We start from the raw sequence: 15,845 nt of genomic DNA on the forward strand, positions 1-15,845 counted from the left end.
TATAATGTAATGTGGCATCTAGGTGTACTTGCGATTACGATCACCCGATAGGTACTCACTTTATTTACGAATATTATATTATGAGCAATCTTTACGTTTTATACTAATTACCCAAAGAACGTTAACTACTCCGCTTTGCCCCGGTTTCCCCTGCATGGCGGGATATAATCAGTACTATGCTTTTATTTAGGTACCTACTCAATTTAATATATTAATGCAGTGATTGCACTGAAGTATCGATTCAATTTAGCCAACTTAGTAATGTTGTAACCACGGTTGTAACGTCGATAAATGAATTTGATGGGGTTTTTTAATGTGGAAAAAATCTATTAAGTACGAGCAAAAACTGATGCTTACGAATTTAATTAAACGAATTGAGAAATTATCGACTAAAGATGGAGTGTTCTCCATGAATTAAAATGAGTATAGTTAATCTAAAAGCACCTTAACTGGTAGAAGTTTTCGTTGTGAACGACTTAGTACTGTTTAGCATTGGTGTCTAGGTATGTTTATCCTTTAACTATGTGCTGGGAAGGGTTTGCATGATACATCTAAATATGTGTATATATGGTAAGCAATGTAGTTGTTATATTCACATGGCGGCGTTTGGTGATGTTCATCCTATTGGCTGGATCGATCAATCAGGTCACCAATGACGTATTTTATAATGTTACAATACTTATTAGGTACAAATCTAAACTGACTAAAACGCACCTCAGCATTGATAAAGCGTATTAGCTTGATCTAGCTAGACAGGGTCTATCTATTCACATATAACACTAACAATATAACCTCTCTTACGGAGTGATAACGTTAATTCCCATAAGTAAATTATGACACAATCGGCAAGGTTAGGCCAAAGATGCTGTAAGGGCAATTTCACAGTCGAACGCGCGTCTAACGCGGTAAACAAGCGCTCGGGCTAGCCAGTTAACGACCGGCATCATTCGGACCATTAGGAACCGTTTGGAACGATTATTGTCCAAACAAGCGGAAGGTTGTTCGAAATGTAAGTATGTATTCCAAAGTTGTATGTGTGGAGGCATTGAGGAAAAATCAGAAACTAACCAAGTATAAGATATGGCTGAAATTGTCTAAGAAACAGAAACTATAAGATAGACATAGATACAACTGCTAAGCTCGGCCACTGTTATCGTCGAAATACTGTTGTTTCGTAAAAACTTGTTTCCACGGGTAGGTAATCATATCTGGACTTTCCAGATTTTGTAATTCAAACGAATACCTAAGTTGTCAACTTTTACAGTTTTTGATTACGCTTCACGATCCCATTGAAATGGAATCGCTTATCCAGTATAGTCATTTTAGGTTGTAGCTCTTTTAGAAAATCTTCGTAACTTGGAAATTTTAATGGTACAAGTTTCCCAGAGATCGAAGTGCCCCCCACCTCCCCTAAAGTTTGATTTGCAAGTCTGGAAGCACTATTGGCGTTCATAGCAGGCCCGTGGCTTGACGCCTGCAAAAACTAGCAGCTAACATCGATTATCCAGATCTAGGCTAATAGTATTCAAGTTTTGGCACTAACCCCACGACCCGACCCCAGACTTAACGTTTCCGGGTAGACCTAGTTTCCATATGGTGTTTTATTGAACGAATTATTTACATACGTACGACGGCACTTAGCTGCTTCCTGATCAACATATTAGTTAGTATTTATGATTTAGACATCAAACGGTAACCTGGATCTAAATGAACTGGGACGTTTAAAGTGTTGGAACCATTAGGTAGTGTACAAAACACAAATGTATAATACATAATATATACTAGTCTTTTAGATGTTTATGAAATCCTATTTAAACAATATCAAAGTTATACTTGGTCAACCAGATCTTGACAGTAGAAAAAGGCGGCAAATTTGAAAAATGTAGGCGCGAAGGGATATCGTCCCATAGAAAATTTGAATTTCGCGCCTTTTTTTACTGACAAGATTTGGTTGACCAGCTATAACTTAAAAATCAGAACGACCGTCTTATGTTTTGGTTTTTGACGACTGTCAAATGCGACAGTGCAGTGCACCATTTCAAATGTGCTCCTGCCCCCACATACAGGCCGCTTTGTAACCCTTTGTTATAAGTCAAATTGCACAAATTATTATGTTAACCACATAATAAATTACTTTATAAGACATCATAACTATAGGAATTAAATGTGAATACAATTAACTTTGCAGACACATTAAAAAAATGCGCCGTTTTGAAGCATGACACACAGTGTAAACAAGTTTATTGTTGACATAAAAATGATATAGGTATATTGCTACCAGGTACACTCAAAGTGGTCTTTAAAATAGACTTGTCAAAAGCATTTATAGCGGCATAATTCTGATAGCAATCTGTCTTGTCTCCACTGTAAACACAGACGTTTAAGTGCAGAACTTCAACTCATACTCGTTCTAAGGCTCTTAGTTTTTATAGCATGCCATGTTGCATTAGAAAGAACTTGCAAGAAGGTAAGCGATCTTTCTGTGGCACAAAACATGTCTTTTAATTGAAAAACGCTTTTTAAAAATCAAAAACTATTATTTATGAAAGCAGAACAATATAATGATCGTATTAGATTCATAATTGTTACATAGGTATTTGCCGTAACTTATTTTTAAAATGTGTTTTTCAATTAAAAGACACATCAAGATTGTTTACCTTATTTCTAATGCTAAAAAAAACGAACTATAGTTAGTTTTATAAACAAGATATTTGCCGTAGTTCACCGTAGTATACATAGAGCATTTGCTGTGATAACCAGTCTAGCTAGCACAATCGTTTTTATGTCTGCCATAAAGCAGTCGTCTTAACTGCCAAGCAGGTATGTTATTGCGACGATGACGAATTCTCTCTATGTTCGACATAACAGTGGTTAGTCAGATGGAGATCCATTCGTTTTTTTGAATATAAATACATAGGTTTACAGTAGCTGAGCATAGATAGGAACTGTTAATATTTCGTATGAACAGTTCCTGTCACAGTGTTAATTTTGGTTGACAGGAGATAATGTTGATTTACATTACATATGATGCTACTTTACCGCACTAGTGCGATAATTAGCACATTACGTAGCTATGTTGAAAATTTAAAAGGTCATATTGTACTGTGAAACGTTGTAAGACACACGTGCGAATCTACTTTGCAACTCGGGTGGATTTAAAACACTCCATCGGTCGTGTTTCAATTTATCGCCAGTCGCTGCGAATTTCTTATTTTTCGTACTTGTATCGTAATTGTAGGTAGGTACTATTCTGTCATATGTACCTTGTTTTCTGTGGCACAAAACGTCTTACTATCTTACAAAGTAGGAAGAATGCGGTCTACCACATTCAATAAAGATGTTTTGTGGACTATAAAAGTGTAGGTACGAGTATAATAGCCAAGTCTCCAAGAAAAACCGCAGGGTGAGATCGCGGTGGTTAAAAGGTAGGTTAGCTTAGTAAATGTTGGCTTTTGAGCGCCGAGGAAAGTTTCAAATGGGACAGCGTTGCATAAAATATTGGTCAAGGGCTAGATTTTTATTGCAGATTGCACAGATGCAAGGATGCAACACGCATCAAATACATGTATAAAATATACAACGAGTATTATTTTTCCCTTTTTGGTTCATCATTTATGTTACCTACCTACCTGTCGTGATTGTTTCACCTGATGGTCATGATCATAACATGGGTCATTCCGATGACGGAAGATCAGCGTTGGAAGTCGCCAACATCATGCCGAGATTTCGCCTTCCCTATGTTTTTGCTACGGCTAAATTATTTATATTACTATTTTCTATACATTATGTCATCTCATTAGATGGCTAAGCTAAAGGCTACAGAAGCTTCAAAGTACATTAACTACTGTATGTGTCGGAGAGTCTATTTTCTCTTAAAGGAAAGTACATTGTAGGCAGGAAAGAACTCGGATGGCACTTTCTTGCGCTGACAAGTTTAATTTGACAGTAATGACCGACCATTAGCATGCGGTCAGCTGTCCCTGTATTCCTACTGCACTTTAAAAGAACCAGTCTAAGTATGAACTTAAAATTTATAACAATCGCACGTAATACGAGGCCAAACTATTATTGGTCCGTGGGAGTCAACTCGCTCGGTTTGTGATGAGAGTAGCAATGTTCTCACGTGAATGAGAATTGATTATAGGTTCAGTGTTTGATTTTTAGTGGTAATGAGTATTTATTATAAGAAGTTATCACTAGCTTGTATTAAGTGCTAATGTTGAACTATTCTCATTTTCACATTATACTAGACCTGGAAGACCGAGCTTTGCTCGGAAAACATATAAACCTCAAATAAACGCGTTTTCCCAGGGATAAGACCTAACTAGATCGATTTTTTGACCCCGAAAACCCCCATTAAGTAGTATCGTAGTCCTCTCTCTATCACTTTTCCGTAGTGACTGCATTAAATAAATCACAACGTCACCCGATTAGGCGAACCTAGTGTCGTTTGAACAGTTTTTACAACACTTATTCAGCTGTCCAAGAAAGAAGGTTGTAACTATGTTTGAGCTTTATACGTTCTATTGCATTTCTCCTTTATAAGTAAGCATTGCACTTAGCGCGTCAGTGCAAGATTGATTTTCGTATCCGGTCTTTTCACTGGACCCTTTAAGCTTACACGCCCTTAAGCCAAAGGTATAAGCTTGTGATTAGTGTAGTTTATCTATCAGATCCAGAACGAGAGAAATGGCAACTTTGAATAATGTGTATTGGTATCAGATCAGACGGATCGGTAGCCAAGTATGTTGCCCAGTTTTTCAGCTATGATCAATCTAAGCGTGTTATTTAGTAAATACTCGGTAAACTAAGCTAGGGCAACTGTAAATAATTGTTATCGCCTATTGCCTATATTAGAAGCAGGTACATACAATACCTATTGTATTTATTACTGGTTGTTTTCAGTATGGATTAAACGAAGGCCCAGGACAGAGGATCTTAAGAGCTACCGATTTGACCCCGATGTATGTTCAGTGAAAATAAAAGGTTTGTTCCGCACTGAACTTGACGTCCTGTAATGTATACTTTTATGGATAGTCATAATACTTGGTCATACTGGCATTATGACTCCTACCTAATACTATTGTATTAGGTTTTAAAGGTTTACCTAATAGAGTCAATTTCACAAAATAAATAGAAGGCGTCCACGACATCGGCGCAGATGTCGATAATGTCGATTGTTCAACGAAATATTGCTATTTGTTTGGGTACTTTGTATCTGCGTAATTAAGTACCTATACGTTGTATGTACCTAACTATCTCTTCCTTGTAGATAAGATATGTTCTAAGTAATATACTTATTTTAAAATCGAATTGTATAATAACATGAACATGAATTCGATTTAGAACGTGACCGTTACAAAGTTTGTTACTTGTAAAGTCTGTTACTTATTTCTTGAATACAATTACTGTTATCAAACCCGTTGAACTTAAAGTTACATGATTTGAATAAGAGCCAAGTTCACAAGTTTACTCGCGATCGTTGGCCCCGTGCGTAATCGGTCAAATATAGAAGTTTATTGATTAAAACGCCGTTGTCAGAACATTTCACAATCGTACCGTTGCAACTGTTCCCTCAACAAATTGGCAATATCACGTCCCTTGCGACTGTCGTGACCTTTTCTAGCGGGCTCAGCACGGATCCATTTTTATCCACTATCACTATGCCCGTCACTTTCGCACTTACCTACTTGTTAGAACGTGACAGGCATGGTGATAAATGATAAAAATGCGACCGTGCTACTAGGGCTGGTCACTTTTTATGGTCGACAAAAAATGTTTTATTTTCAACCTTCTGCATAGGGCCGAAGATGTTCTATGATAACAATCTTTGATAGCCATATCGTTTTGACAATTTATTCAAAATCCCAAGAAGGAAATTATAATGCGGACTATTTCGTACTGCTGACCAAGTTTTCCAAAAAATAAATTAACTGTTTATTTTCGCTGGATATAAACGCCTTGTATTTGTTACAAAAGTGCACTCCAGGCTCTCATTCTTTGTCTTGGAACTTGGCACATGTTTCGGCAAAGGGAACAAGAAGTAGAAAATCTTGAATTAATGATGTTTTGAACAAGCACAAGCTTGGGAGGAACTCAATTATGCATACTGCGCACTTACGACGTAGGTGCAAAAAGCTGAGACGTTAAATACAATTCATAACCGTCGTCATATACCTAACACCTTAAACCTTTAACCTTTTTGTAATGTTTTATATGGTCCTAAAACCCTAACAAGTAATAAGGTATAAACAGGTATGTATGTTGGGGTCCATATCGGGTCCATAATTTAATGTTACGCATAAAACTCTTTTCGGATAATTTTTCTCAATCATGCACTTATTATGCGACGAAATACGACCCCATGTATGTTGTTGTGTCACTTCCACAGTAAAGATCAATGCAATGCAGCAACGGGTAATTTGTAAAAATATGTCAGTGTATTTTGTACATTATTGATTTAATCGATTGTTAATTAAATAAAACAACACCAAATTAAAAGACTTCCTTTCGGTTGTAAATTACGCCAAGGAGGAGATACCTACTCGATACTTTTATCGATATACCTGTATAGAAATAGAAATATTTATTTGCTTAAACATGGTAATTGCATACAGTTGTCAAAAGTACCTAAATTAATTTCGAAGAGTTAACTCCATCGCAAACTGAGGCAAACTAAACACGGATTCACGGCGTTCAATTTCTATTTCGGCAAGCTTGCCGACCGAACGATCGACGTTTACCTCTTCGCAAAGCTTTGCGAAGAGGTAAACGTCGATCGTTTCCTAAAAGTGAGTTAGCTCGCAAATTGCGCTGAGTCCGCTGAATTCCGTGGCCTACAATCAGGGCACTGCAGGCGCCCTACATTCCGTTTGTTTCCAGCGTCAACGGGATCCCATTATCTGCATGCCACGCTTTCCGACATTTGCTAAAGTACATTGTATAATTGTGGCTGTTAACTATTTTTATAAATAGTTTCATGTAATAAGCTTAAATTGACATTTGTAATTTTATGCTATATACAAATTAAAGTTGTCATAATATTTTGTATCTTAGGTATATACGACACTGAATTCACGGGTACTTACACTACAACTTGGGCGGCACCGCCGATTTTACGGGTGATAATAATCGACAAAAATTATTGTGTGTAAAACTGCATAAACTGAAAACTACACTGTTTGTTTAGCGCTACCTGCCAGGCCTGCACGTCTAGTATATCTTGACGCGACTTGAGAAAATAGGGGCATACTAGACGTGCTGGTCGGACATGAGCAGTGTCCGCGGGGAAGGCAGTAGTGTACTCACCCCCGCTGATGACGTCAGCGAGGTTGGTCTGCACGCACTGGTGCATGCGTGATGGCGCCGTCGGGGACGGTGGTGATCTCGCCATCGAGCTGGTGCAGCGCTTCCTAGTCGGACATAAGCAGCGTCCGCGGGGACGGCAGTAGTGTACTCACCCCCGCAGATGACGTCAGCGAGGTTGGTCTGCACGCACTGGTGCGTGATGGCGCCGTCGCGGACGGTGGTGATCTCGCCGTAGAGCTGGTGCAGCGCTTCCTGGTCGGACATGAGCAGCGTCCGCGGGGAAAGGCAGTAGTGTACTCACCCCCGCAGATGACGTCAGCGAGGTTGGTCTGCACGCACTGGTGCGTGATGGCGCCGTCGCGGACGGTGGTGATCTCGCCGTAGAGCTGGTGCAGCGCTTCCTGGTCGGACATGAGCAACGTCCGCGGGGAAAGGCAGTAGTGTACTCACCCCCGCAGATGACGTCAGCGAGGTTGGTCTGCACGCACTGGTGCGTGATGGCGCCGTCGCGGACGGTGGTGATCTCGCCGTAGAGCTGGTGCAGCGCTTCCTGGTCGGACATGAGCAGCGTCCGCGGGGAAAGGCAGTAGTGTACTCACCCCCGCAGATGACGTCAGCGAGGTTGGTCTGCACGCACTGGTGCGTGATGGCGCCGTCGCGGACTGTGGTGATCTCGCCGTAGAGCTGGTGCAGCGCTTCCTGGTCGGACATGAGCAGCGTCCGTGGGGAAGGGCAGTCGTCGTCGGGGTGGCGGGATGATGAACGTGACCGGGAGCGTCGGCGTCTGTAACAAGATATAATATTTTGATAAACATGCGGGACATCGCTGTATATATTTTTTTTACCGAAAAGCTTCTGACAAGCGTACCTCGTCAGAATCTTATATATTTATATATTTATTTATACAAGGTGTGTTTTCAACCTTTAGTCATGCTGTGCGAGGTCAATATTATTTAGACCATACTACCAACCTACCGATTATTTACTTGTGGAACTATCGTTGAAATCGTGAAAAAAATTGACTGCTTCGTATGTTTCGCATAATCACATGATAACTGGCGATTCAGTATACATAATTTGTTTTATTTATCAAAAGCAAATCTTATTTCAAGTCATGCAAATGCAGACCCCATTGCACGCTTGCCCCTTGCACTTAAACTTTTGCAATGAACAATCAAGAAGCCAAAACTTAATTACACTGGTATTATAGGCGTCGCCGAAGATTTATTATGTAGGTGCAGTTCGCCTTATTACAAAGGAGTAGGGTGCATAATTCCAAAAACAAGCTTAATGTCTACCGTAGTAGGTATTACGTCGAAATATTATAATCTTACAAACGCGTTTGCTTAATCGATTTACGTCTTCAGTAATTACTTTCGTACCTCTTAATCCAAGTTTACGTCAAAAATCAATGAAGCCTTGACCTCAGTTATGTTTTTCAAATTTCAATCTTATTTCCTTGAAATTAAGGCTCAATAAGTTATAAGATGTGCGTGTTGCAAGTCAGTATATTGATTGACGAGTCATGTTCAGATCGCTTTAGATTGAAGTATCTCCTGTCACATGGCGTCCAAACTAAAGTTTTTTTTTATCTACAAACTTTTATTATTTAAACTTATTAAAGATTGTAGGTGGTCCGTACCTAATAATTTGGACTGCAATTTATTTTCCTGCGTTGGTATCTCAGTATAGCCAGATGACGGCGACCACATTATCGCCGTGGAAAAAAGATCTTTTTAGAAATAATACTATACTTCTAAATAGAATCGTTACGTTCATCCCTTATTACTTTGACACTTAAGTCATCCCTAATAATAAATAAGTAGGTCTGTACCTAAGTATTTTTAATATAAAAGTAATAGCTAAAATTTGTCATCGTTTTAAATTACATACACCTACCCGTAATCGTCACTATTAAGGCTGGCGTCCACTAGACTCGCCGAGGCGAATCGAATCGCAATAATTCGCCTCCTATATTTTCTATGCAACTGCGTCCATAGCCGCGGCGCGCCGATTCGATTCTCCGCGCGTATTGCTCGTCAGGCGAATTTCTGCGGCTACGCGTTTCGACTCGACTCGGCGAGTCTAGTGGACGCCAGCCTTTACAGTGTCAGTTTGACAAGAACAAGGAAGCGGTCATGAAATCCGAGCGTCATCATTATAATCGCATTTCAACAAGTGTTAAATGACACCCATAGGTTTTTACCATGGTAAAACAGTTCCGTGATCGTTTTTTGTCCGTTCCACTTGTCAGTAACAATCAATGGTGTTTACTAAAACATAATTATTGTATGCCTTTGGATTTCGTATTTTCTATGTCAGATGTTCATCATTACAACTGGATATGATTATATGATATCCAGTTGTAATGATGTCATTAAATGATAACTCGTGGCTTCTTTCTTAACAATTTAAGCCGGAGACGAAGTCGGAGGCCACACACCGTATTTGACCTCTCATACAACTGATGCATAAAATACTTCTTCATCAACTAATAAACTCAACTTAGGTAAGTACCTATATATATCAGAACGATTTATATTTCATAACAAAGCTTGGCACTTATAAGCACATACAAGCTCTAATACTCGAATAGAAAACATTGCCATTGCATCACTTTATTCGCTACAAAGATATTGCAAATTAAAACGCCCTTGGCTGCTAAATAATCCAATCTCCATGTAAATGATAAATGAATCTGCAGATAAAAGATTATTATTAATCCATTCGGTCATTTCGAAATCGTTCACTCCTACAGCACAGTAGGTAGTGAATGGAAGAAAAATAACTTTTCGAAATATTGGAAGGACAACGTAAATCATGTCAGATTTCTGCGTACACGCAACTTAATACGCCTACGACGGTCTCGCTAATAAAGTACGTAGCACCTAAATTCTTAAATAGGGCTAACTAGATGCATTTCATGAGATTGCAAATTACTTATCAATCTTATCATAAATTATTAAACATAGGTACCTTTAATAATATACTTAAGACCCAGCCCCAGATTTACAAAGAAGATATAGGAATGTATAGTATACATATGTGTAAGGCGGTTTCTATTGCATATTGCATACAATTAAGAGTATCAATTGTAGATATGTAATATGTATTATTTATTAGGTACTTAGGTAATTACTTATCTACTTATGTGATGACAACTTAACACCAAGTGTTTAAGCTGTCAAACGGACTCTCAATTTACACGATACCTAATCATGTTTTTCTAAAAATAAATGCATCGCTTCAGTTCAGAAGACGAATTCAGATGTGTTAGTCATTCATTTGTATGCATCAGTGCAACTCTGTCTGACAGCTAAGCCGGCTATTTTATAAATGGCGCGCAATGTCAAGTTTGGCGCCAAAATTGGCGCGTTTACTCATCGAGAGGCAGGGTGCGTTCCACTTTGCGCAATTGCACGTCTAGAAATGGTGAAGTGAGTCATGCACCGAGAGATTTAATAAATATTTTAACGGTTCAACTTGTTTAAGGGTTCGAGCGTGTTGATTGCTGTGAAATTTTAATGCATGAAATTTTAAGAGTACTGCTTGAAACGTTTCGAAGTTATTGTTATGTCAGATTTTGCGTTAATGGCTCGTATTACGGAGATGCGTTTTCTTTATATCTGTTGTTTTTTATATCAAACATGTTACCTCAATTAAGGGTTAGGTTAGGTATCGTCAATAAATTTAGCTACCTACCTCATTCTTAGCTAAAATAAACAATAGTTTACAAATAAAAAAAAAAGTGTACTCACTCAGGGGTGACAATGAAGAAGCCCCTCGAGGTTTGGTAGATCTTCCGGTCCTGCATGAGTTGCGCGAGAGTGTCGTACACCACCTCCTGAGACGGAGTCTGCATCACTGGGAACTTCGACGACAGCGACGTTCGTATGCTCTCCAGCGTCGCTGACTGCCCCTGTGGAAAATACAGAGTTAGTCTTGCTTAAATATGAACTGGTTTATCTTCATTTCGATGTCAAAAAGATGCCGGTTTTGATTTAGTGTCAGATGCGTCATAACGTGTACGTATGAACGCGTGAAAGCTCCAAAAAATTGGGGAAAGCCAGTGCTTGCCATCCACACCTATGTACCTGGTGCAAGAAGCAAGAACACGGCGAAAACCATCCAACTTTTAAACTCCTGAACCTACAGGAGCTCCAGTGCGGATTGAACTTCCAATGTAGTATCCCCATAACGGAGATATATTTTTAGGAGTTTTTTTTCAGAAATTCGGATCAATTCAGATATGCGATCGAGTTTAAATATTTCTTCTCGCGTATACCTACGCATACGTTTTCAAGTTCGTAAAATATACATGAATAATCAATAATATTATCATCCATCAAGATCATCTGACATAAAGCAGGATGTGCCGTACTGAGCTGACACGACCTTCAATTGATACAATGTGACATAATGGCAATGAAGAATTTGAATTTGACGATAAGATCTCGCGTATAAATATGTTTTGGAACTTGTCTACTGTCCGCAACCATATTAATGTTTCTTTGTCATCGAAGTGCAATACTTCTAGGTCATACTATAGTAATGTCGACCTTATAAACGGCTCATACAGGTATGTCGGCAGCTCGGCACATTTGGCAGGTGTATACCGAACTTAATTATGTAAATCAGCGGTCGGCAACCCGCGGCCCGCGGGCCGCATGCGGCCCGTGAACCTGTCACTTGCGGCCCGCGAGCCTCCCTGGCTACTTTGTATGTAATATTGACAAACGACAATGTCTAGTCTAGTCATAAATATTAACAAAGTGCGGCCCGCGTCAACTTCGTTACCTACTTTGTGGCCCTTGGCTGCTAAAAGGTTGCCGACCGCTGATGTAAATGATTAGGTATGTGAAAATTTCTTTATGTGTCGATGAGTACAAGAAAATTCTAAATCTACATAGTTTTGCTCGGAACTCGTAGAGAAATGTCTACCTACTTCATTCTAATCATACCAAGACTAATCACTTGGCACTAAACGTTCTGAATTTGAATATGTAGCTCATTTATTAAAATACGAATGCATGACAGCTCTGTCAACTTAAATTTAACTTCACCCAATGAAATCTTCGCTCGTGCGGAGTATAAGTTTATAAATATTTTGACCTTTAGATTCGTATCTAATAGGATACATTTATGTGGTATGTGGAATTAAAACGAAGTCTTAAAAGCTGATGCGCCGTGCTGGTTTTATTTGCGGATTGCGGTTATAAAAAGATTAATCTGCAAACAGGTTATTGGAAAAAATACATACGATCAATAAAATTCAAGGATATAATTACATTTAAGGCTGATGGTGGATATGTTTCGCTCCGTTAGTAGGAGCTTCACCGGGAGCACGCGTTCGCCTCCGTTCTACCCATTCTCCCGTTGAAGCTACTCGTTATCGAGCAATCTTCGACATGAAATACACGAGTACAAAAAGCATCTGCCACCCTCTATTACTTTTCCAAAAATGTACAAGGTAGAGGTACGTAGTGTAGGTACATTATATCTCGACAACTCGCATTCAAAAGTATCTGCAACAGTTTAATTGTTCTAAAATATACTTTTCGACGCATAGTCTGATACTTGTACGCTTCTTTTGGTGCTGACTGTACCTGCTTGTGCACAGTTAAGGTGAAGTAGGTTCAGAGTAAGTTAAATGCTAGGTCAAGCGCAGATATTATTATGTATTAAAGTCTGAGCGGATGCCACGTTGGTTTAAATTAATCTAATTATTTTATGAAATACGCAATCTCATAACAAACTTGGCACCGTTGATAAACGAGTATTCAAATTATGTTTCGCGGCCATACAAATTTCACCAGATCATTTGAAACGACAAGTGCCTGCCATTGAGATGGTATTACGATATCCACGCCTTTGATGATATCATCTGAATGGTTGTGTGACATGTCATATTCACTGGTCTCCGGACAGACAATCCTTTTGATCTGCACAGTGTCTCGATATAACAAAGTATATGAGACGATGGTTCTGATCATCGTATAGGACATTCTTCTACCGAGGGTGCTGTACTATTCTCGAGCTAGTTTGGCAACAGCCGACCTTCAGGACTAGGAATCCGGTCCACATTTCGATTGCGCGAGCGCATATTTATGCGCATTTCATATTGTTCAGGCATTTCGGCTCGGATTACGTGTCTATTTACAACTATTGCCTTATCATTGATGCGATTAGGATATGAAGAGGTTTATTATGCAAATCTTAATGCTTATATTCGTGAGTGCGTGGATGTTATGAATGGCTAAGGCAGACGATTACTACAGTGTAGCTTACATTAGTATTTATTGAACAAACATGACTTACCTATAACATATCAATAAATATTACCTTCGGTGTAAAATTATGAGAAAAGTAGGTACTTCAGTAGGTAGTCAATGTTGTTGTTCATGTATTGGGTTTTAGCTTTTAGTTTTGTTGCAAGTATATTCTCAGAGTTATTGGGTAAAAAACCCCAATAACTCTGAGAATATACTTGCAACAATTAAAATTGAATAGAAATCCATACTAACATTATTATAAATGCGAAAGTGTGTCTGTCTGTTTGTCTGTTACCTCTTCACGCTTAAACTGCTGAAACGATTTAGTTGAAATTTGGTATGAAGATAGTTTGAGTCCCGGGGAAGGACATAGGATACTTTTTATCTTTGAACTCTTAAGGGGGAAGAACTTAAGGGGGTGAAAAGGGGAGTGGAAATTTGTATGGGCAATCAATAACCGCTGAACCGATTTAGTTGCAATTTGGTATGGAGATAGTTTGAATCCTGGGACATAGGCTAGTTTTTATCCCAAAAATCTCCCTTTAAGGGGGTGAAAAGGGGGGTGGAAGTTTGTATGGGGAATCGTTAAAAAGCAGATTGGGTAAAAATAAGCTACCCAAATTACTAACTCCACGCAGACGAAGTCGCGGGCAAAAGCTAGTCATATTATAAATTCATGTAGATTTGTTTAGCATAATTTATACTGTAATTTTATATAATAAAAAATTTAAAATAAATCTAAATCATGTTTTCATGATGTTTTCTAAGGGTTTGGTTGGGGTCTAGTTTCCGCGTGAATTTTTTCGTGGCATTTATTTGCCCTTGTAAAAACGTGTAGGTAACACTTCAATAAATTAAGTACAATTTTGCGTTAGAAAAATACCTCTAAAAGACTCCAAATTAGAATGAACACCGAGCCAAAGATGACGATCAACGAACCCTATATTTTCTTTGATAACACCCAATGCTGATGGTGATAGCAATAAGTTTATACTTCGTGTTTCAAACTCTATCAACTTGTCATTATCGACATGGACTAAGTAATAAGTGTGAGTTGTCAAGCACCTGCCTAGCCAGTCGTTATTTACTCGCGAAGCCTGAGCTTAGGCGGTTGATCGACCCGATGAATATTCATAGATATCGCAATTGCTTTTACCACGATAAATGTCCCTTGTTCGTTACAGGCTCTTATTGCAGTGAAGTGTTTCGTATGTTGTCCTGGGGCTAGGCTGTATGTGTCGGTAATAGTCTGTATTATATAGTACTAGATGAAGTGCCCGGCTTCGCTCAGAAAGTTGACATGTGGTTGTGCGGTACCTAGTTGTAAAAAAATTAACCAAAAAAATCTAATGGCTTACAATATTCCAGCATAGAGATGGGTAGGAGTGAGTAAATACTGAGTATTCACTCGGTATTTACTCAAAGCACCCGATAAATACCCGTATTTACTCATTTAGGTGGGTAAAAACGATTGCTTATAAAATATTCAAAAAGTGAGATTTAAGAACAAAATTGTCTTTTATTGAAGAGTGCTAACGTGTATTTAACAATATTTATAAAATAAAAAGCATATTGGACGCTTAATTTTGGAAAAAAAAGGTAATTATCAGTGAGAGACAAATTGTGATAATGCATAGTTAACAATTTTGTTTTAAATAAGAAGGTATTTACTCTTAAATTCTATCGATGCTCTAGATAACTGCATGTCGCACAAAAGTGCGAGTTTACGCGGCACTTACGACCTTTTATTAAGGGTTTTTTTAAAGAAAACTCAAAAATGGCTCAACGGATGATGTTCAAAATATTGTTTTTTGTACTCTCTCCGATATGTTTTCATATGTTTCCTGAACTTTGATTCGAAAGTTAGAGAGATATATAAACATTATTTTGGCCTTTTGAAACAGTTTTTTTCCAAAAATATTCAATTTATCCAAAAAGGTTCTTAGAAACATTCCAGTTATTTTTAAAGAACCATTTAATGATGTGCAGCAGGTTGGTGGTTTCTGAAATAGTTTTTGTGACAATTAGTTACATGTATGGCCCTTTTTAAAAATACATTTCTTAGAATTTTGAGTACCTACTTAATCCAGTAACGACTTACAAAATACACCTATATTTCAAATTTATATACTCCTTTCAGCACTCTAAATAGTTTATACCCACCAATTTGGGTATAAACGAGTAAATACGGGTATATTGAGTAAATACTGAGCATTTACTCGGTATTTACCCGTGAGTATTTACTCACTACACTACCCATCTCTG

General features: G+C 38.4%; 1 protein-coding gene across 1 annotated transcript in view; it reads right to left on the minus strand.

The window, feature by feature from the left end:
• LOC134650329 (probable serine/threonine-protein kinase DDB_G0267686) overlaps positions 1-15,845 on the minus strand; it is a 199,309-nt gene that overhangs the window by 14,320 nt on the left and 169,144 nt on the right. Inside the window, exons 5-6 of the mRNA XM_063505290.1 lie at positions 11,067-11,227; positions 7,908-8,092 (exon numbers count right to left, since the gene is read on the minus strand). Of these exons, the coding sequence (XP_063361360.1) occupies positions 7,908-8,092; positions 11,067-11,227 (346 nt within the window). The remainder of the gene's footprint in view (positions 1-7,907; positions 8,093-11,066; positions 11,228-15,845) is intronic.

Source organism: Cydia amplana, chromosome 8, assembly GCF_948474715.1.
Source record: "Cydia amplana chromosome 8, ilCydAmpl1.1, whole genome shotgun sequence".
NCBI classification, from domain to species: Eukaryota; Metazoa; Arthropoda; class Insecta; order Lepidoptera; family Tortricidae; genus Cydia; species Cydia amplana.